Source organism: Alexandromys fortis, unplaced genomic scaffold (assembly GCF_014885135.2).
Source record: "Alexandromys fortis isolate MF-2015 unplaced genomic scaffold, M_Fortis_MF-2015_v1.1 scaffold_26, whole genome shotgun sequence".
Lineage (NCBI taxonomy): Eukaryota > Metazoa > Chordata > Mammalia > Rodentia > Cricetidae > Alexandromys > Alexandromys fortis.
This window is the reverse complement of record NW_026067894.1, coordinates 7,192,581-7,214,747: the sequence shown is the minus strand read 5'-3', so window position 1 is coordinate 7,214,747 and position 22,167 is coordinate 7,192,581. Positions and strand designations below refer to the sequence as shown.

Here is a 22,167-nt window from a genome sequence, read left to right as displayed (position 1 = left end):
TCAAGGTTTACTCCTGTGTGTGGAGGGTCTTGGAGACCCTTCTGGGCTTCGTGGAGAGAGGGAGGCAAAGGCTTCTGGGACTGCAAGCTCGGCAGGTGGTGTAGTGTCGGTTGTTAACAACTGGATCTGGCTGACACGGGAGAACACTGGGCATGCTCAGGGCAGGGCTTTAGGAAAAGGAATCCAATTGAAGGAAATGGTTCCCTCTTGGTCCAGCCCCTCGAGTCCTACTTCCTGTCAGGCTTCACGACATCCGGCTCCAAGGGCCCAAGGTGACTATTCTTTCCCAGAGAGCATCGGGCCTGGATTTCTAGACACCACTCAGTCTACAGGAAAGAGGTGCAGCCTTTGGAGACCACCCCCAACTCCCATGCACCAGCGACTCCCGGGCTGCGTGCACTAATGGAGTCCAGGCCATGGTGTGCTAGACAGGATCGGCTGGTTCATGATGTTGTCTTCTTTTGTTCCTGGGCTATTTATTGAACATGGCTGGCGCCCGTGGAGATGACTCAGTGGGCCCTTGGTGGCCTGCACAACCGTGGGGTCCTGAGTTCAGATTCCCAGCACTCATGTAAAAGTCAGCGTAGGAACCTATCTGTAATCCCAGTGCTAGGCACACATGCACTGGGAGGGTGGTGGGTGAACCCCGAGCTCACCAGCCAGCAACCCTAGATAACAGTCAGCCCCCAGATTCAGTGAACGAGGTGAGCACAACCCGACTCTTGCTGCTATTCTGTAGCACTTTGGTCCCTAGTTGCCACAGTGCCACGAAGGCAGGGCCTTGCCTTCCCAGCACCCATTCATGCCTTCCAGGGGTGGGCACTCCACAGTGTCCCTTGCAGAGGCGCCTTCCTGCAATGTCCCAGGGCTGTGGGGCTGGCCTGGCCTTGTCCTGTGCTCTGACTGCACATCCTCAGAGGAGGCGGAGGGCCTGACATCTGGTGTTGATGTCCCAAGCTCCTAACTGTGCCACTTCCAACTCATTACAGCTAATGTTTGGGGACACCCCACATAAAACAGATGCCATTAGAAAACCAAATTCTGTTCTCTGCGGAAGCACAGCTAACAGAGGGCAGAGCAGGTTAGGAGGGAAGATTGATGAGGCAGGTACCCGGGAAACAAAGGAGGGGAGATGAATTTGCCAGGTTCCTTTTATTTATCTCACCGGGTTTTTTTTTGTTAAAGGCATAGATCCCCTGCTGCCCGTGCAGGGGTGGGGGTTGGGAATGAGGGGTACCGGTTTCTTAAAGCTCAGGAGGGACATAAGGGTGGGGTGGGGCCTGGCCAGGCTGCGGTACTTTAAGCAGGGATTGGGGGGTTCCTGTGCCCTGGCCTGCCTTTTTGTGTTTCTGTGCTTTCTGTGATACTTCCCCCCTCTCTCTCTCTCTCTCTCTCTCTCTCTCTCTCTCTCTCTCTCTCTCTCTCTCTCTCTCTCTCTCACACACACACACACACACACACACACACACACACACACACACTATCCTCTTGCAGCCTCCTGTTCCCCACTCCTTGGTGTGCTAGCACAGAAGAGACCGCAGCTCCTGCAGGGGGCGCTGCTGCTCCCTCCCACTTTCCCCTAGTTCTATGGCAGCAAGCCAGGGAGGGCCATTTGTTTCCTTTCCATCATCTGGGGCCCTGGAAAGCAAGTTTTTACTCAGACTCTACCTCTGTCACCTTGGCAGCAGTGGGAAGAGCGGCATACGAGAGAACAGTGCTGCTTGGGGAAGCTGGGGCTTCCGGGGCTGAGGCAGGAATAGCGCGAGCATCCCTGGAGCAGGGGCACCTCTGCTGTACCCCAGAACACAGAGGGGAGGAAGACAAGGTGTTCCTCTGTCAGAGGAGACTGTCCTGCAGGAGCAGGGAACTGACATATTGAGCTAAGGTTAGATAATGGTTGTCCTGGGGGAGCAAGTAAAATAAGACATGGGTACAATGACGCGGGCAGGGTGGACAGCCTGGACTGAGAGGTGACAGTTACATGGCAGCCTGGATGGGACGAAGCTGTACACTGTAAGGACATTAAAGCAAATGTGGAGGCTCCGAGGTGGAGATTGTGTGGCGTGTTCAAGAACTAAAGAGCTGGAGAGATGGCTCAGGGGTTAAGAGCAATTGACTGCTCCTGCAGAGGATCTGGGTTCGATTCCCAGCACCCACATGGCAGCTCACAACCATCTGTAACTTCAGTTTCTGGGGATCTGATGATGCCTTCTGGCCTCTGTGGGCACTACACGCCCATAGTGCACAAATATATATGCAGGTAAAACACTATACACATAAAATATAAACAAGTACATCTCAAAATAAACACAAACAAAAGATCAAAGAAGGCAGCGTGACTGGCGGGGAGAGTAGCAGCAGCCGAGGACCTGGGGACATCAAGGCTATGGCTACAAGTTTCCTTCCAAGCATGACATACTCTCCCCCACAACATCCCCAAGACAGGGTGTCATATATCCAAACTGGTTTCTAACTTGCCATGTGACCTAGGGCGACCTTGAACTCACTCCTGGTCCTCTTGACTCTGGCTCCTGAGTGCTGGGATTACAGGTGTGCATCATCATGCCGGATGAACTTGTTATCACCTCTTGAAATGAGTCTCCTTATGCAGACCGCGCTGGCCTTCTGCTGTGACTCAGTGTCCTGAGAATTGGATGGCAAAGCATGTACTATGATGGTCTGCTGTGACTTAAAGAAAAACAAACAAACAAACAAACAAACAAAAAGAAACAAAATCAGGTGGCGGCGGCACTCACCTTTAATCCCAGCACTTGGGAACCAGAGGCAGGTGGATCTCTGTGAGTTCGAGACCAGCCTGATCTACAGAGCGAGTTCCAGGCTAGTTAAAGCTACATAGAGAAGCGCTGTCTTGAAAACCAAACCAAACACACAAACTCAGGAAAGCTCAACACAACAACCCTCGTACTAGCCAAAAGAGAAGAAACAACCCGGTTTTTGCGGTTGAATGCAAATGACAGCGTAGCTAAGCCTTAGGGAATGTAGCCAGATGCAGAGGCCATTAACAGGAAATGTCCAGAGTGGGCAGACCCATGAAGACAGAGTGGAGAAGGGGGTGCTGCGTCCTGGGGTTGGAGGATGTATGCGACTCCTAATGGGGACAGTTTTTGTTTTTGTTTTGTATTCTAAAATTAGATGAGGGTGATGGCAGAGTGACTATAACTATACTAAAAATATTAATTATGCACCGCAAATGGATGGATTTTGTGGCATGTAAATGATATCAGCACAGCTACTGGGGATTTTTTTTGAGAGAGAGATCTCTTGTACCTCTGTATGACCTGGATCTCACTAGGTAGCCGAGGATGACCTTGAACTTACGATCCTCCTGCTTCCGTTTCTGAGTGTTGGGGTTACCAGCATGCATCACTCCGTTCTAATGAGAAGGGAAAGGGGGAAAAGAAAGGCTGGAGCTGTCCTTTTGAGAGCGACATCACCTGGGCTGAGCCGGTACAGGTACAGGAGAGAGGCTGGAAGGTGCAAAGAAGGTTCTAGAGCCAGAACTGGCACCTGCTGGTGGCTTGGAGGGAGAGAGGAAGCAGTGTGGCTCTGAGTTCTGACTCTGGCCTCTAGCTCACCGGCTGCCGGAGCCATCCTGAGGGAGAAGCCTGCTTGGTCCAGTCTGCCAGGCTGGTTCACACTGCTAGTGTTGGAGGTCACCTTTCCGTGTGACTGTGGACCACAGGGAAGAAGGCTGTGGGCTACTAATTCCAGAGGTGCCTGTGAATGGCATCTAAAACCACGAGATCCATGAGGTCATCGGAGGAGGCTGAGGAGAAGTGGGCCTTTGGCTGGTGTGGCTGCAGATCACTGTACCTGGGGGTGCTATGCGGCTTTGGCGGGATTCACAGGCACAGGCAGGGCCAGGACTGCTTAGCTAGAAAGAAGGTCTGTATTGGAGACCTGGATGGGCTTGGCATGGCTCCTGTGGTGTCCAGAGACAGGGAGAGATTTGTTTCCTGAGGCTCCTGTGTGGTTCTTCAAAGGAAGGAGGCAGATGCCCAAAGATACCCAAATGGACGTCGGTTCTAGACCAGTGGGAACAGAGGCCTTGTCTTGGCTAACCTCACTACCCACTAAATTTCTGTGGCCTTTGAAAAAAACAAAGAAACAGTGATCTGGCCACACCCCCTGACTGTGGGTATCACTGGGCAGGGCTGAGAACCAGCTGATTTCCCTGGCGAGAGCTTTGGGGTGCTGGTCATTGAATGTCCGATCTGAGTTTTCCTTTACATACCCCCCGCCCCCTGCCCGTCACACACACTCACATACACAAACACACACCCTGGTGCTGTCTAGGACTAGAGTAGGCATGAAAACGGAGATAGCCGAGACTCCCACACAGGCCCCCAACATCGGTTTGAATGGGGTCTTCCACAAGTTAAAGTCAGATGGGCAGCTGGCAAGAGACTCACCGTCCCAGGTTCTGCTCCACATCATACTGAGGGCATCATGGTCCCGTTGAATCAAAGGTCACAACTACACAGGAAGTTTAAGGCCACCCTGGGATACATGAGAGAGACCTTGTTTCAAAAATCAGCGAAACCCAACTGTCCTGAGCCAGTGAGTGGAATATGAGCTGTGTAGACTTGGGGTGCTGGGCAGAGCTTATAGGGCACAGCCGCCTCTGGGGGACCGCTGACTGGCTGTGCCAGCTGCCCCTTTGCAGGTGATGTGTTAGCTTTCCCTGCCTCTCCCCCCTCCCAAGCAGCAGGAAGGATCTAGAACCAGAGTGCATTGGGCCTCCAACACCCCCCAGGTGGAGGGGCCTCCGGGTCAGCACTTTCTCTCCTCCACCTGACTTCAGCTGGAGCCCCTGGGCAGCTAGCAAATCTTCATCTCTGTTTCCCAGTGTCGACGGACTCGGGCTAATGGCAAAGGCTTGCTCAATGAGAAAAGCATTCGGATTCATTGCTTGGAGAGTTTGTTCTGTCTCCTGGGCCTGCTTCGTGCTGTTTTCTCTAAGTTTTGAAGCATTGTGTTTAAAAGAGGAGAACTTCCGATGACAGTGTTTTGTCTCACGTTTAAGCGGGGCGCTACAGTTTACAAAGACGTTGGCATAGTAACAATACCAACTGTCACTGCTGCGAACGGCATCCCTGCAAGGGTCTACTCAATAATCCCAATGTCTCCACCAACCCAGCAGCTTTGCTCAGAGAGGTTAAGGGGTTTGCCCAGGGCCACACAGGCCAGGGCAGGGGCCACCTGGCTTCAGAGACCGGGTTGGCCCTCTGACGCCTTCCTCTCTCAGCTTACCCTGACCTATCTCAGCCATCTGCAGATAAACTGCAAGCAAGAAAAGCCAAAATGGGACAAAACCCAGGGGTGTCCTTGGCAAACAGCCAAAGGAGAAAACAGTATAAAAATAACCACTTGTGTACCGGGGGACGCCTGAGATCCCAAACAGAACGTTTTGTGCTCAGATCATTTTTGCGACGGAGCCGAGGCTGAGGGCCGGGCAGGGTCTGAGGAGGACATTCGCCATCCAAGTTCTAATTCCATGCTGGCTAAACGGCAGCTTGGAATCACATGTGGCTGTTTAAACGAAATGAAGAAAATTAAACCTGTACTTGGGTCGCACCTGCCAGAACTTCAGCCTTTCATCTCTGAGGCACGTGGCCAATCCCGGGCAGCAGAACCTCAGAAAATCCCTCTGGCCGGCTCTGCTCAGGCACCAGCTGCCCTTTCCTGTCTCCTTGCCCTTCTGCCTGTTCAGAGGTGACGACATCATGGGTCACTTCTGTTTTGATGTAGGTCCTGCATACAGCTCAGGCACCTATGTCACCCCAATAATGGTCCCTGGACTCCAGCCTAGTGCTACTGAAGCTTCAGGGGTGCAAAGGGAAGCCAGCCAATCAAGGGGTGGCCCCAGAGCAGGCCTGGCTGCTCAGAGTCCTGGTCCAGTCATATCTGCAGGAGATCCAGACATGCACTATCCTGCTCTTGTGTGTGTGTGTGTGTGTGTGTGTGTGTGTGTATGCACACACTCAGAGACCAGAGGTCAACATAAGGCATCTCCCTGAGTTGTGCTTAACCTTATCTTTTGAGAAAGGCTCTTTACATGGGTTCTGGGGATCTGAACTTAGGTACTCACGCTTGGGAGGCAGGCACTCTATCCCCTGAGCTAGTTCCCCACCTTGCTCTTTAATGAGGTCCCCAGGTGCGTCATGGGAACATTTAGCTCGAGAAGGTCTGATTTAGGAGCCAGGCTGAGCAGGTGTAAACATTTTTCAAATCTAGGAAGCCAAGCGTGCTTGCCGAGCAACCCGAGTGTTCCGCCAGCAGACACCTGTGAAGCAGGTACTCCCCCACAGGCCCACTCAGCCCTGTGCCATGTGACCCCACAGACAGGTGCCGGGACAGCTGCAGCCCCATGTCACAGCGACTGCCACCTCCCAAAGCAAAAGCACGAGGAAGCCCATTTCTTTGTGGATGCTGCGGACGGAACCCAGGACCTGGCACAGCTTGGACAGTGTTCTGCCACTGCTCTGTGCCCGTAGTGTGAGACTCATCTAAGCCTTAGGGTGTTCCCCGAGGATCTCCATTTGCTTTGTGTGAGGTGTATGTGTGTGTGTGTGTGTGTGTGTGTATACCAATGTGGGGTATGTGTGTGTCAAAGGTTAACGTTGAATGTTTTTCTCTATTATTCCACCATCAAAAAAAAAAAAGAGAGAGAAAAGAAAAAAATTTATTTTTCTCTGTGTGTGTGGGTACATGCATGTGTGAGTGTAGGTGCCCAGGGAGTCCAGAGGAGGCCACTGGATTGCGTGGAGCGAGAGTTTCAGGCAGGTGTGGAGTGTCAGCACAGGTTCTGGTAACCAAACCTGGGTCCTGTGAAAGAGCAGTCCGTGCTCTTAACCCCCATCACTTCTCCAGCCTCCACTCCACTGCAGTTTTGAGGCAGGGTCACTCCCTGAACGTCACTAGTTTGGTTAGACTCGCTGGCCAGGGAGCTCTGCCGGAGCTGTCTGACATGGGTGCTTGGGGTCAAAGTAGGACTAGGGAGCCCTCAGTCCGCCTCCCCACCTCTGGGATTACAGACAGGTGCAACCCAGTGTGGCCCTCACGTGGGTTCTCGGATCTGAACTCAGGTCCTCATGCTTGTATGGCAAGTGCTTCACCAACTCAACCATCTCTCCAGCCACCGGTTTTACCTCCCCGACGCCCAGCATGGATGGCTATCTGACCACATGCACAGTTTGACGGAGGTGCCTGGCCAGACTGTGCCCTTTGCTTACCATGATGCCCCAGGGCTCGGGACCTGAGCAGGGGGTGAGAGGCTGGCACAGAGCTGTTGCTGAGCTGCAGGAGGTGCAGGCTGCTGCAGGGGGTGCAGGCTGCTGTAGGAGGTGCAGGCTGCTGCAGGAGGTGCAGGCTGCTGAGGGGGTGCAGGCTGCTGCACGGGGTGCAGGCTGCTGTAGGGAAGGGTAGCCTGGGGCTTGCCACAGGCCCTCTCCTGCCTCTTGGGTCTGAATCATCCCCAGCGCCTGTCTCTTTCTAGCCGCCTGGGGCTTTCCTTCTGTTTTATCCCTGGTACGGTGGTCTATGCTGACAGGGTGGTGGCTCACTGCCTGCAAGAGCATTCGCTCCTGGAGGAAGGAGGCTAAAGCAGCCAGTTTTACACGCTGCTCCCAGCAGAAAGGCAAAGGACAAGCCTGTGACATGGACCCAGCGGGGAGCTGGGGGGCTATGGAGGGAGAGACATTCTAATTGACATAGCCCAGGGATGATTGGGCAGGGTGGGAGGAGAGGCCAGGGGACTCTTCACAGCTCTCTACCTTTCTGGAAAAAGGCAGGCAAATGGAACCACCTGCTCTCCTTACCACTCTGTTCAAGGCCCCTTACGTAGGTAGTGACCTACCTCATTTACGTCCTCCACAAACACCTGACGCTCAGGCCTTGGTGGTTGTACCAATCACCTAGACTATGGGCCAGCTAGTACTCAGGCCAAGCTCTGTGGGATAAAGACAGAGAAGGACCTGGGTGCTTTGGGCTCAGCCATCCTGTTGAGGACCCGGAAGGCCACCCCTGGTCATGAAGAATCCCGGCCATCAACTCCTCTTTCTTGTCTTCTTAAATAATTTGTGTGTATGTGTGTGAGAGTCTACCATACGTGTGTGGGTGCCTGTGGAAGCCAGAAGTGACAGATCTGCCGGAGCTGTCTGACATGGGTGCCAGGGGTCAAAGTCTTCTGGAAGGGCAGTAAGTGTCCCTAACCACTGAGCCATCTCTCCAGACCGCTTATCCTTCTTGAGATCTAGCCGTTCCCTTGTTCCCGAGATTCTGGGAGCGTCCATCCCACTGGTAATTCATACATGCTTTCATTGCTGTTTAACTAAGAGCCCCCAGAGACACGGACCCATGCTTTTGTTGCTGTTTAACTAAGAGGCCCCAGAGACACAGACCCAGATGCCCAGCATCAGGGCGTCGGATGCACAGCGTGAGACGGCACGCAGTGGAAAACCACACAGCCAGGATGTGCTGAAATACGTGTATATTTGTGGACATGGAAAGAGGTTCACAATATATAGTTAAGTGCAAAAGCAGGTTATAAGAAAACAATATGCATCAGGCTGATACCATGTTTGTAAAATATATATTCTATATATTCATAGAAAAGGGTCTAGAAGAAAATATAAGTTATTCATTCCAGAGAGTGGGTTGGTGATCATGTTCTCCTCCTAATTATCTTAATTTTTTTTTTAAATTCTCCTACAATGTTTGTGCAGGGAGTTTGTGTGGTGAGTTTTCCTTTTCTTTTGACTTGTGTGCTGTGGGCTGCAGGAGACCCCTTTCTGCAACCCCTGATTAAAGTGTGACCAATGGTCTGAGGGCCAGGGGCTCCTGCTCCGGGGACTGCACATGCACAGCCCTGCTCAGGAAGAGCTGCAGTGTCTGAGCCTGCAGAACAAGGAGGCCGTAGATCCTGGACCATAGGGTACCAGGGGCATCTCATCGGTTGAATCTGTGCTGGTGAATAAGAGAGGTGAGGTGACTTGCCTGGGCACACATGGTGGGAGAGGGGGGGGGGTCACCAAATTCAGAGCTCCAATACCTCGATGGCCAGGTGACAAGTGCAGCCCAATGAAGGAAAGACTCAACATTCCTGAGGATCTCAGCTGTGGCCAGGCTGCAAGCAGGACCAGCTTGGAAAGGAAATCCTGGCACCTCAGTGTAGTGACGTGGGCTCCTTGCCGTGCAGATGGCCTCTGGGTTCACAGGGCAGCGGAGGTTGGCATAGGGAGGGTGGGAAGGGGGTTTGGATTGGCAGACCTCACCCCACTATGTCCTTTCCTATAACTTCCTACTTATCTTGGCTTAAAAGTCTCCTTATTGTCCCTAACCCCTGAGCCAGGTCCTGGCTATTGTTGGCTCAACCTCATGCCTTGTTGGTACCTCCAATGATTTGAAGTTATTCCATTGACCTAGGGGCACCGTCTGATCTGAGTCCCTGACCGTAGGACAGTGACTGTCTCACTGCCAGCCTTGCCCTTGGTCTGAATTGCAGCACCTGGTCACGACAATTGCTCCCCAAGCACCGCTGAATGGCAGCAGATAAACGAATGGCTGGGGTGGCCAGGAGATCCCAGAGGAAGATGCACTTCTGCCTTTTTCCTGGCTGTGTGACCTTGGGCAGACAGCTTCACCTCTCTGGGCTTCTTCCAGTCCTCCATCTGAGCGTGCATACCCAACTCTATCCAAAGGGCGGGCCTCACACTTCCTGGATCTACTTGGGCCAATTGAAGGGAGGTTACAGAGGCAGGAATGGTTGGCTAAATCACACCTCAGCTCTGCTGCTGGCTGGTGACTGTTTCTGATGACACTGTTTGAACGCTTTTCCCAGGAGCCACTGGTGGGCAATGAGTCCAATCTTATCTCTTATTCAATAAACTCCTTTATTCTACTTCACATATTTTTCCAGGACAGTAATGAAAATAGCATTAGTGACTGGTAACATTGGGGACCAACTCAAAGGGGAGCACCTCCTCAAATGATAAAGCAGGAGACACGTGGTAGAACAGGTTGGTGCTGGGGTGAGAGGCGTTGAAAACAGACGGGTCAAGAGCGCGAGCGAGTGTGCGACACTCAAGGTCTCCTCGAGTTAGGGGACGCCGTTTCAGAAGGTGCATGATTATGATTCTGAAAACTATTTGTAATCGTCATAAAACTCAAGTGGGAAAAAAATGCAAAATCAAGCAAAACCAATTCCCTAAACCAAAAAGGAATCAAATCAAATCCATGGTGTGGCTATGCAAACCTCCAGTCCTTTGGCCCTGTGACAGCAAGTGGGGGGGGGTGCAGAAATCCCCCCATAGAAAGGAACGTATGGGCTCCGGGGACCACAGCCTGGGCCCGATGCTGGTGCAGCCACCAGCTCCTGTCTCCTCACAGAGGAAAAGTAGTCGCCTGTCCGACACATCCGTCCAGGGTTGGCCCACGATGGGCCTTCCGTCCCCAGTGCCTCTGAGAACGGTCCCGGATCCCAAGAGAGTAGAGGCATCCCTGAGACACGGGCGTGGAGACAGTGGGTTAGTGGCGGTGCCCGGCCATGGTGGAGCTGTCCCAGTGACTGATGGGCAGCGGGTGGGCCTCGGTGTTGAACACCCAGTCCTCTGGCGATAGCACGTTATCTTCAGAGAACAGAAGATAGAGGTATCTGTGTGGCGGGGCAGGAGTGAGAGAGTGGTTAGCGCCCAGGGGGAGGAGGGCCATGTGAGGGGACACCCACACCTGCCGGGGTTGGCCCTGGGAAAGCACAGGGATTCGGAGCTCTGGGCTCAGAGGACCTGATAATCCTGGCCCACATCCCTGCTTCATTCACCTGACTGCCCTGTTGTGAGCCCTGCAGACTTGGGCATCAGGCGGCACTGGGTCTGCACCTGCCCAAACTCTGGCCCAGTTCCCAAGAAACAGTTAAATTCCTGCAGCAGTGATACAGCCAGGCTTTAGGGACCCCAGACTCTGGTGGGGGGGCTTACTGGAAGGGACCATGAGTGTAAGAAGCATGGGGGGGGGGCTGGAGAGATGGCTCAGCGGTTAAGAGCATTGCCTGCTCTTCCAAAGGTCCTGAGTTCNTGGGCTGGAGAGATGGCTCAGTGATTAAGAGAACTACCTGCTCTCTTCCAAAGGTCCTGAGTTCAATTCCCAGCAACCACATGGTGGCTCACAACCATCTGTAATGAGGTCTGGTGTCCTCTTCTAGCCTGCAGGCATATATGCAAACAGAATATTGTATTCATAATAAATATTTTTAAAATATTATTTATTATGTATACAATATTCTGTCTGTGAGTATGTCTGCAGGTCAGAAGAGGGCACCAGACCTCATTACAGATGGTTGTGAGCCACCATGTGGTTGCCGGGAATTGAACTCAGGACCTTTGGAAGAGAGCAGGTAGTTCTCTTAATCACTGAGCCATCTCTCCAGCCCATAAATATTTTTTTTAAAAAAAAAAAAGAAGCATAGAGGGGTAAGCAGGACAGTGGACTATACCCGGAAGCAGACAGGAGACTGCCATGCACTCCCAGCCGGGCTGCAGAGGTCACAGGGGGATATCCCCAATGGTGCTCAGTATCAATGTCACATGGAAGGTGGCTGAGTGGCAAAGGACCAGGTGAAGGGGTTTGCAAAATCACCTCTGTGGTCAGTGCTGGGGCCTGGCCGGAGCTCGGCTTGCTGGGTAGCCCTAAGCCTCCATCCCACATGTATCCCCCCCCTCCCACTCTGCCCTGTGACTCCTGAGCCGCTGGCCTGACCCAGGAACAGCTGCACTCACTTCAGCGTCTCAGCCAAGAAGAAACTTTGCTGCCTGTTGTCATGGTTGGGGTTGCTACTGTACACATCCTGGATCCCCGAGAAGCCAGCTTCTGTCCGGCAGTGTTTCTCCAGGGCCTGGAGGAAGGGAGCAGCCTTGGTGTGAGGAGGAGATGCCCGGTGGCCAGAGCTCAACAACACACAGATGCCAAACCTTGGCTGGCCACCGGGGAGTCCAGGCCAGGTCCTTCTCCCAGGTTCAGCCTGCCCACACTGCCCTCGCCCACTCTGGGAACTCGGCCCCTATGCTTCCCCGAGGAACTGAGCAATTCGCTGTCTGAATCTAGCCCAGGCTTCTCCACCTTCCAGGGGCCCAGGTGACCAGGTGACTGACACTTTCACTACAGAGGTGAAAGGTCAAGGACTCTTGCTGGCAATCTGCAGGGGCCACTGGGATTGAGAGCAGACTCAGGAGACTGGAGGGAGGCCTCTGCCATCAGGGGGGATGTGGGCTTCCTGTTCCACACAGAAACAGTTTTGTGCATTGTAGGGTCTGTGGGCCAGGCATCCTGGGGATGACAGGTCACTTGCTGTGGCTACTGTCACAAAGGGCAACATGGAAATCTGACTGCAAGAGCATATTACAGTCTACTTAGAAACTACGTGGTGTGGGGCCTTCCCCTTTCGTGGATTCTCCAACAGGGAACCCCCCCACATCTGTGGGGCTAAACTCTCTTCAGAACCCTGGCACTCCTACAACTAACGAATCTTCGTTACAGCTCGCCTCAATGACCTCTTGATCCCAACCTTATATATGGTGCTGTGTTTCCAGAGAGAGGGAGGCACTGCTGAAGCACATTGCCTTTTGGGGTGCCCTCAGACAGAGCCATTGCTGAGAAGCCTCTTGGGGGCTCTTCTGCTCTTCTCCACATCTGCTCTAGTGATGCACATGAGCACAAAACATTTGGCCCCTCTGGGGGCCTGGAGAGATGGCTCAGTGGTTAAGAGCACTGCCTGCTCTTCCAGAGGTCCTGAGTTCAATTCCCAACAACCACGTAGCGGCTCACAACCCAGCTGTAATGAGATCTGGCGCCCTCTTCTGGCATGCAGGCGTACATGTAGACAGAACATGAACATAAATCTTAAACAAAAACCTTTGAAGGTCAAGATCCAGGGCTTCAAAGCCCAAGGTCAATGCTTTCTCTCTAAGAGTTGCCTTGGTCATGATGTCCCTTCACAGCAACAGGACAGTGACTAAGACACTCTGGGAGGGCCAGGATTCTACTTAGTGCTTGGGATGGAGGGAAGATCATGGGGCAGGGTGAGCTGCTGGCTGGCAGCTGGTCCTGTTTCAAAGGAGGCATCTCTAACAATTTATCCAGGCTCCAGGGCCAGAGCATAAAACTAGATGGTACTAGCTATGGCCACCAGCCATGTCCCCAAGGTCACAGACACTTGGACTCTCCTTAGCAATTTCAGCCTCACCTCAGGGAGGCTTTGCCAGAGCTGCACTCTTGGCTCTGCAGCCTCCTGAACAATCCTATCCCTTGGCCAGAGGACGGCCTGGTTGCCTTCCTGCAGTTCCCGAGCCAGAGGCTTTAAGCCCCCGCGACTGTGGCTTCCCAGGGACACCCGCCACCCCCACACTCACCATCACCACCTCCCAGCCCCACTCCCTGTAGATGGGGTCATGCGTCTGCCGCCACAGGTACATGTAGCTCTCCACCACTTCAGGTCGCAGGATGTAGTAGCTCTCACTTAGCTGTGTGGCCACCGCCTCTCGGCCAGAGTTGAACCAGAAGGCCTCAGGTCCCAGCTTGGTGTCTGTGGGAACAGATCCGCAAAAACTGTCAGAACCCCGCTTCTTGCTTCTGTGGCCGCTGTCTAGGATAGACCTGGATGCCTCTTGGGGCTGCGTCAAACTGTGCAGAGCCTCCACAGCAAGTTCCCTGAAGCTTGAAGAATTTAGCAGTTTAGCTGGGTGTGGTGGTGCACACCTATAATCCCAGCACTCAGAAGGAAGAAGCAAGCAGATCTCTCTGATTTTGAGGCTAGCCTGGGCTACATAATGAGTTATAGGCAAACTAGGGCTACATTTCAGAACCTGACTCAATCCTCTCAAAGCAACAAAAAAGGACTTATCAGATCTTTATTGTCCACCAATCCTGCCAGCTCCCTGCCTTCCACACAGCCACCACCACCCAAGAGAACACTGAGCAGGAGCTCCCGGAGCATCAGGGTTGGTGGGCTGGTTATGGTCTAGACATATCTCGGTGGGGGGGGGGGATCTTAATTGAGAAACTGTGTCTCTGCGGTTGGCCTGGAGGCAAGTCTGTGGGGTACTGTATTAATTGATAATTGATGTGGGGGGGCCCAGCCCAAGGTGGGGGCGGTGTCACCCCTGGACAGGAGGTCCTGGGGCAGATAAGCAAGCTGAGCAAGCCTTGGAAAGAAGCCAGTAGGCGATGCTTCTCCACGGACTGTGCTTCAGTTCCTGCCTCCAGGGTCCTGCCCTGACTCCCCTCAGTGATGGGGCGTGACCCGAGAGATTAGGATGAAATGGATTCCTCCTCAGGTTGTTCCTGCTCATGGTATTTTACCACAGCCTTGGAAACCCTAACCATGACAGGAGCCCAGGAAAGCCCCTGCCCAAGCAGAGGGCGCTTGCCTTGATGGGGCCCAGGTTTTGTTCGGCGGGAGTCTACTGCCAGTTGGTTTTCTGCAGGACCCAATGTGTACAGAACAGAACAGCCGCCCCTGTGGTCTCAAGGGCTCCACCGGGTGCTTTACACCATCCCAATCCTCCATTTTCCTTTCTCCTTTGCTAAGGGCAAGTCTTCTCTCACATGTATGGAAACAGGATCAGAGAGGCTAAGCATTTTAGTAGAGGCCACACAGCGAGGCGTGGCTGAGTTGGGCTCTACATGTTCTCCCCATCCTGCCTGGCCTTGGCACCCATGAGGCCCCCGGGTGTGGGATTTCCTCTAGAGCCTGTTGGCACTTTGGAGGCTTATCTTCTCAAAAGAAGAGTCAGCTGGGACCCCACTCAGTCTTAGGTGGCCCCGAGGCTCTGCCACTGGGAAACAGTGCTTTTGCCAAGTTCCTTATGGGGTGAAGGAGGAGGAGGCTGTGCAGCCGGCAGCGGGTGAGCCAGGCTGGCTGGGACAAGCTGCTCAATTAAGCTCCTGTCTTTTACAGCCCTGGATGATTGTCCAGACAAACAGCTCTTTATTATTCCTGAGATTTCCCATTTGCTTATGGCCCCGGCCCAGCCAGTGCCGTGGAAAGAACGGGAGACCCGATTTCAGGCCCAGCACGAATATGACTTCCTAGGTCCCACTTGGAACCAGCTCCAGCCCCAGACACGTCAAAGCCTCGTTCTGCAGGTCGGCTTGGACGCTGGCTCGTGGAATCTGACATGGCTGAGGCAGCTGCATGCTGTTCTCCCATTGGACAGAGGAGAAAACGGAGGCTCAGTGCAGCATGAAGCCTCCCATCCACCCAAGGTCGGGACTGTGGCTCAGAGAGGCAGCTCTATTGCCTAAGAGAGGCTGGGCTGTACGCTTTCAGAGGGGGACAATGTGGGGTGTGTGTGACTGGCTGTCAGGGCCTGGTTCTCAGCCAGGGGACTTTCCCTCACTAAGTCAGTTCCCCTTCTCTGGGCTGACTGTTTCACCAAGTATAAAATGAGGCTTGGGGCTCACACCCCTAGACTGACCATTTGCCAGGTGTGCGTAAATGGCAACTTGGTGGTGGTCGTGAATCAAAGAGTGGCTAGACACGGGGTGAGAGCCACATGGCTGCAGAGGACAGGTAGAGGGACCCGTGCAGGCAGGGGATTTGCAGGGTTAGTTGTCAATCTGCCATGGGTGTTGGAGGGGGGCTGGGGACTGGGGGTCCGAGGGCGGGGCTCAGTAGTGACACCTATCAGTGCTGGACACAGTCAGTGCCAGGACTGCCTCTCACTCAGATTCTGGTAACTTCCCAGGGCAGATGATACCAAGAGCTCCCCCTGCCCCCCACTGCTCTATTGCTCTGGCTAGTGCTTCCTGGTATCTAACCTGGGTATCAGCTGCTGCTTTTCCCCCTGCAGGGTTACCTGAGCGGGCATATGACTCGTGGCATGTTCTGGTGATCTGGGCTGCGAGGTCTCGGTAGTAGGCCTTCTTGTCTTCCCTAGCGTCCTCAGCACCAAGGGCGATCATGCCCCCTGAGAAGCAGGCCAGGTGTCCCATCTTGTGATCCAGAACTCCCCCTCGCCACTCGGCAATGTAGGTCAGACCCCCAGGAGAGACATTCACCAAATAGGTATCTATGGCCTGAAGGGGGGAGGAGCATCCCAGTGGGGAAAAGGAGAGAAGGGGAGACACAAGTGAGCCACAGGGAAACGGGGTGGGGGGCAGGGTTGTCCTTCTGGAAGCTAGGATGTAACACAGGCCTTTTACATCTACATTTTTGAGGCTGGAGAGATGGTTCAGTGGTTAAGAGCACTGGCTGCTCTTCCAGAGGACTCAGGTTTGTTCCCAGCACCCATATAACAGCTCAACACTCTGTAACTTTAGTTCCAGAGGATCTGACGCCCTCTCCTGGCCTCTGCAGGCACTGCATTCACATGGTTCACAGTCACACCCAACCCATAAAATAAAAATAACAAGTAAATCTCTAAAGGCTGAAAAACAAAATAAACAACAACAATAATAATTCAACGGAGTTTTAAAGAATATTTAAAAATCTTTACAATGGGACCTGTGAGATGGCTCCGCAGGCAAAAATGCCTGATGTGCAAACTTGTCTACCGAGTCAGATTCCCAGATCCAACAGTAATCACAATGAGTAAAATAAAGATCAACGAGGCTTCCTTCCTCTCCACTGCAGTGTCTGCTAAGAATGCCTTGGCCTGAAGGCTGCTGGCCTGTCTGGGCTCCAGCATCCAGAAGGCTCTGGAGTTCCTAGCCCTCCTGTGGCTACCGGCCTTTGTGGGAGGGAGGCCCCTGTGTCTCATTAGAAAATGAACTTCGCTGGGCAGTGGTGGCGCACGCCTTTAATCCCAGCACTTGGGAGACAGAGGCAGGTGGATCTCTGTGAGTTCGAGACCAGCCTGGTCTACAAGAGCTAGTTCCAGGACAGGCACTAAAGCTACAGAGAAACCCTGTCTCGAAAACAAGCAAGCAAACAAACAAAAAACCAAAAGGAAAAAAGAAATATATAAAGAAAATGAACCTCTGCCTCTGTCCAGGGCTTCAGCAGTGCTTTCTCCCTCCATGCTGACCGTGGGAGGATCCCCCTCGTCACCCACCGGAGCGCCGCTCCTTCTGCTAGCTCTGTAGACTCCTTTTAGTACAAAGGGGTCCCTGAGAAATGACTCATGATGTTGGGGTACCATCTGCCAATAGTTCCAGGAACTCTGAGCTGGCCTCCATAGGCCCATGAATCCTGGCTTTAGCTGAAGACCCATGGGAACATTACTGGTCCTCTGTCTGCATGTATGCCTGCAGGCCACAAGAGGGCACCAGATCTCATTACAAATAGTTGTAAGCCACCATGTGGTTCCTGGGAATTGAACTCTGAACCTCTGGAAGAACAGCCAGAGTTCTTAACCTCTGAGCCATCTCTTCATCCCTCTAATCTACTCTTAAATGAATGGATCACTTTATAGGCCCTTATGCAACCTCAACAGATTCTTGGTACCATTGAAAGAAGGCCCCACTAGGTCTCAAAGGCACCCTGATCTGGACCCCAAGGAGTCACTGGTTTTCAAGACTGGTTCCTGGGCACACAGTCTGTGAGCTCAAATCTCTTTTCTACCAGTTCTGCTGTGTGACACTGGGCAGGCTACACACTTTCTCTGTGCCATGTCAGCTTTGTCTCTTTGCACCAGAGTCCCTAAGAGACACTGCCCATAAGTCCTCACAGCTGTCTCCTGCCCTCTACCCACAGCCTCCCCAGTCTCATTGGCCTTTTCCCATTCATGCCTGCCCCCGTTTGGATATCCCAAGAGGCCGGGGTCTTTTGGGGAGGCCAAGGGCTAGGGACACAGTAGCACTGTGGATGGGCTTAGCTCTGGGTGCAGCGGTCTCTGTCAAATGCATGCAGGAATGATTGTCTGTGACCTGCAGTCAGGAAGAAAAAAAATGAGGGTTCAAGATGAAATATGGACATTCTACTTTGTAGAATGAGGTCAGAGAGGTCTCTTGTCTCTGGCTGTGTGTGCCCACTCTGCATTCTGAGCCCTGGATGGCCTCCTCCAGCACACTGGGGTTCTCGGAGGGTCAGCCAGCCCTCTTATGCCTACCCCCTGACTCTCCACTTGGAGCATGATTGCGCCCAGTGCCTTATCCCCACCTCGGAGTGTCGCCTGACACAGCTGTCAGCCACCAGCCAGGACCTGGCACACGAAGACAGCCTTGGCTTCTGGATCTGTTTTTCTTTCTCCTCTCCTGTCAGGGCCAGGGCTGGGAGTCTGGCTGCGGAACCCTCGCTGAGTGGCAGATGGGAAAGGGGCTGATGAGGTGCCTTGCTGGGGCACCAGCTCCACGTGGGGAGTGTGCTGAGGCCTGGAGTGTGAGCAGCTGCTAGGCGGGGCTGCTCTAGGTTCAGCACTGGCTCCTGGGTAGAGAGGGGTCCCAGCAGCTGGTCACTGCAGGGGGTGGGCATCTGGGCAACTGCAGGGGGTAGGCATCAGGGTGAATCCAGGGCCCCAGAACCACCTATGTGTTGGACGTGATAAAGAAGATGTATTGGGATATCAGGATGCCACGCCACACAGCCGGGAAACAATACCTTCTAGGCCCCCTCCCGCAGGCCGGGTGAGTCCCAGGCTGCGTGTCGGCCTCTCTGAGGAAACCACAGATCTGTGTTTCTGACTGAGATAGAGACAGGCAGGGGTGGAGATAGAAGCCAGGCCACATTCTGTTTGTGTTCATATGTGCGTGTTCATGTGTGCACTGTGCATGTGTGGTTATGTTTGTAATGTGTGCGCTTATGTGTGGAGGCCAGAGGGCAGCCAAAGGTGTTCCTCAAGCGCTGTCCAGCTTGGTTTTTTAGGGGGACAAGCTTTCTTACTGGGATCCTGGGCTTGTTGGTTAGACTAGCTGGCCAGTGAGACCCCCTCAGGACCCTCATCTCTGCCTCCCCAGCTCTGAGATTATAAACGTAGGCCACTGTGCTGGGCTCAGGTAGGTTTTGGAGAGTAACTCTGGTCACTTTATAGAGTGAACCATCTCCTTAGCCCAAACTAAAGCCTAAAGCCATAAGACATGGCATGGGGGTGTTGTGCCTGGAGAAGGCTCACGTTCTAAGATGTGGCACGGAGGGGCTGAGTTTGGTCAGGGGATGGGGTCTGGATACCTCTGGGCCACTTCCCGCTTTTCTGAAGGCTCACTTTGCTCACCTGTAGAATGGGGATGCAAGCTCACACGCAGGTTATGGTGAGGCCCAAAGGAGAGAGTATTGTGACCTGGCTCGGTGCCTGGCCCAGTTCCTTCCTATGCCTATTGGGAAGCTCATCTGAGTTCTCTTACAGGGACCCAAGTGACTTGCAGCCAGCCAGTGCAGGAACAGACAGTAGGATTAGCATCAGGCAGGCCCCTGTTCCTGCCCTGGCTCTTGCTGTGGTGTGGCCAGGCCTTTTGGTTTCTTTATCTTTAAGGGGGCATGAATACAGGGACTCCCTGGGAGGCTACAGTGACAAGGCCCTTGGCTTCCTTAAGTGTCCTCCTCTTATGGGTCTCAAGGGTGTGTCTGTGGGGTGTCTTGGATCTTCCTAGCCACTCCAACTGGACCCAGGTTGAGCCTGCAGGTTCCCAGCCCTTGCTCACACAGGCATCCCTGGGAAGCTCCACAGAGGTATCCCTTGGCCACCCCAAAGGGTCTGGCGCCATTGCTGAGGTCCAGCCTGAGAAGGGGTCTGAGTCTCCTAAGTGATTCCAACATGCCAGCAAGGCTGAGGAATCACTAGAATATTCTTCAAAGCCCCAGACCTGCCAGAGGCCTGCCCTTCACTCAGGGTCTGCGGCCCCAGGCTCCTAACAGAAGATCAAATGTGGGAGCTTTCTCTGCTCAGCCACGCTTTCTGAGGCTTCCAGACTGCTTAATAATTCATGGCCATCTCTCCCCTTGAAGCTGCAGCCACAGTGTGCCCTAAGGGCCGCGAGGCACTGCACTCGTTAACTTAATGTCTACTCTGCAGAGAGTTGCAGAAAGAAAAGAAAGCAATCCTCCTGTAGGGGACGCTGGCCAAAGCCAAGGGCAGTCAGGGCTAAGATGGAATGAGCTGAGCCGTACTGCTTCATGCCAGGGCGTGGCACCAGGGGGCCAGGCAGAGACCTCTCACTCCTAAGTCCACAGTTTAAGAGGCCCACGGCTTGAGCAGTCTGCTTCAGTGTGCTCCTATAAGCACTCCCATTAACAGGCAGACTTATGCCATCAAACAGCGCCTAGAGACCACCTATCCACCCATCCGTGCATCCACCCAACTGTTCACATCAATCTCCCCCTCCCCCAATATATCTATCTATCTGCTCACATTAGTTCCCCATGCATTTCTTCATCAACCCATCCACCCATTCATATCCAAATCCACCATCTACCCATCAACTAATCCATGCATTGATCCATCCATTCAAGTGGTCACATCAATCTGCCTGCCCGTCCACCTATCTACTCAGCTATCCATCCGTCTGTCTCTCTTTCCACCATCCATCCACCAAACCATCCACCCATCTACTCAGCTGTCCATGGGTCTGTCCATCATCCACCATCACCCACCAACCCATCCACCCATCTACTCAGCTGTCCATCGGTCTGTCTCTCTATCCACCATCCATCCACCCATCTACTCAGCTGTCCATGGGTCTGTCTCTCTATCCACCATCACTCACCAACCCACCCACCCATCTACTCCTCTGTTCACTGGTCCATCTATCTGTCCACCCATCCACCCACTAACACATTCATGCATCTGCCCAACTGTCTGAAGTGTTCATATCAGTTCACTCATACATCCACCCACTCATAAATCTATCAGGCCAACCATCCATTTGTCCATCCTTTCATCTATCCATCTGGCTGCCCATACCAACCCACCCATCCACTCACATGTCCATCGTCTGTCCATCCATCCATCCATCCATCCATCCATCCATCCATCCATCCACACACCCAACTGTTCACAACGGTCCACACATCCACATACCCACTTATCTATCCATCTGTCCATCCATCTAGCTATCGAACTGTTTATATCCATCCCTCAATCCCTTGATCAACTGTCCACACCTATCCACTCATACACCCACCCATCCATCCATCCAAACACCATTCATTCTTCTTATCCATCACCCAGCACCTACTTTTTCATGTAACAGTTCTTGTGTGCCGGCCATTGCCAGCCTGTTTCAGGAGTGAGGCTTATGGGGTAGACAAGGAGTCAGGACTGTCGGTTGGAGAACTCACAGCATATTTGGGGAAGATCAGCAAGGGTTAGGTGTTTGTAAGCAATCATTTTGGATTCCGTTACAAGTGAAGAAGAGAATAAGCCTGGACGTGTGATGGACAGGCTGGGAAGGTCATTTTGGCAGCATATGTGCCAAGAGTTGGCCGCTCTAAAGGACCTGGCTTTGGAATGGCATTCTGGGGTAGAGCGTTTGGCATGTACTCAGGCGCTGAGGTGGGAACAGCCTGGTGCACCTGAGGAAGCAGAGGGATAAGGGGGGAGTGGTGCGGTCCTGGTGATTGACAGGGTCCCAATCAGGTAGGACCCAGTGGGTGGAGGGGGTGGGTCACGATCAACTCCAGGAGTAAAGGGGCGAAGGCGAGGAGACAAGCAAGCATCTCCAGCCCCACGGCTGCTGTGTGCAGAACTGATTTAGATGCAGGGCAAAGGGGAACAAGGAGCTCACACTAAAGGACATGAGGTGGTGTTCTAGAGCAAGGCAATGGGACAAGGAATCCAACTCACTTCATGGGAAACCAAGGCCCGAGTCTTCTCCATGCTTTTTCTTTAAAATTCTCTTTAGACGGTGATGATAATTTTGTTTTTCGAAACAGGGTTTCTCTGTGCAACAGCTCTGACTGTTTTGGAACTCACTTTGTAGGCCAGGCTGGCCTTGAACTCACAGAGATCACCTGCCTCTGCCTCCTGAGTGCTGGGATTAAAGAAGTGTCCCACCACCACACAGCTAGATTTATTATTTTTACTTTATATGTACGAGAGTTTTGCCTGCATGTATCTCCATGCACCGTGCGTATGCCTGGTGCCCAGGGAGGGCAGGGGATGGCACTGGAGCGCCACACAGTTGTGAGTCACCAGGTGGGTGCTGCGACATGAACCCAGATCCTCTGTAAGAGCAGCCAGTGCTCTTAACGACTGAGCCATCTCTCCAGCCCTGCCCTGA

General features: G+C 53.2%; 1 protein-coding gene across 1 annotated transcript in view; it reads right to left on the bottom strand.

Annotated features, from left to right (window-relative positions):
* Positions 1-8,505: 8,505 nt before the first annotated feature.
* The window catches only part of Man1c1 (mannosidase alpha class 1C member 1), a 142,664-nt gene continuing 129,002 nt past the window's right edge, over positions 8,506-22,167 (bottom strand). Inside the window, exons 9-12 of the mRNA XM_050155642.1 lie at positions 15,873-16,092; positions 13,425-13,597; positions 11,796-11,911; positions 8,506-10,675 (exon numbers count right to left, since the gene is read on the bottom strand). Coding sequence (XP_050011599.1) covers positions 10,549-10,675; positions 11,796-11,911; positions 13,425-13,597; positions 15,873-16,092 — 636 coding nt within the window. The 3' untranslated portion in view covers positions 8,506-10,548. The remainder of the gene's footprint in view (positions 10,676-11,795; positions 11,912-13,424; positions 13,598-15,872; positions 16,093-22,167) is intronic.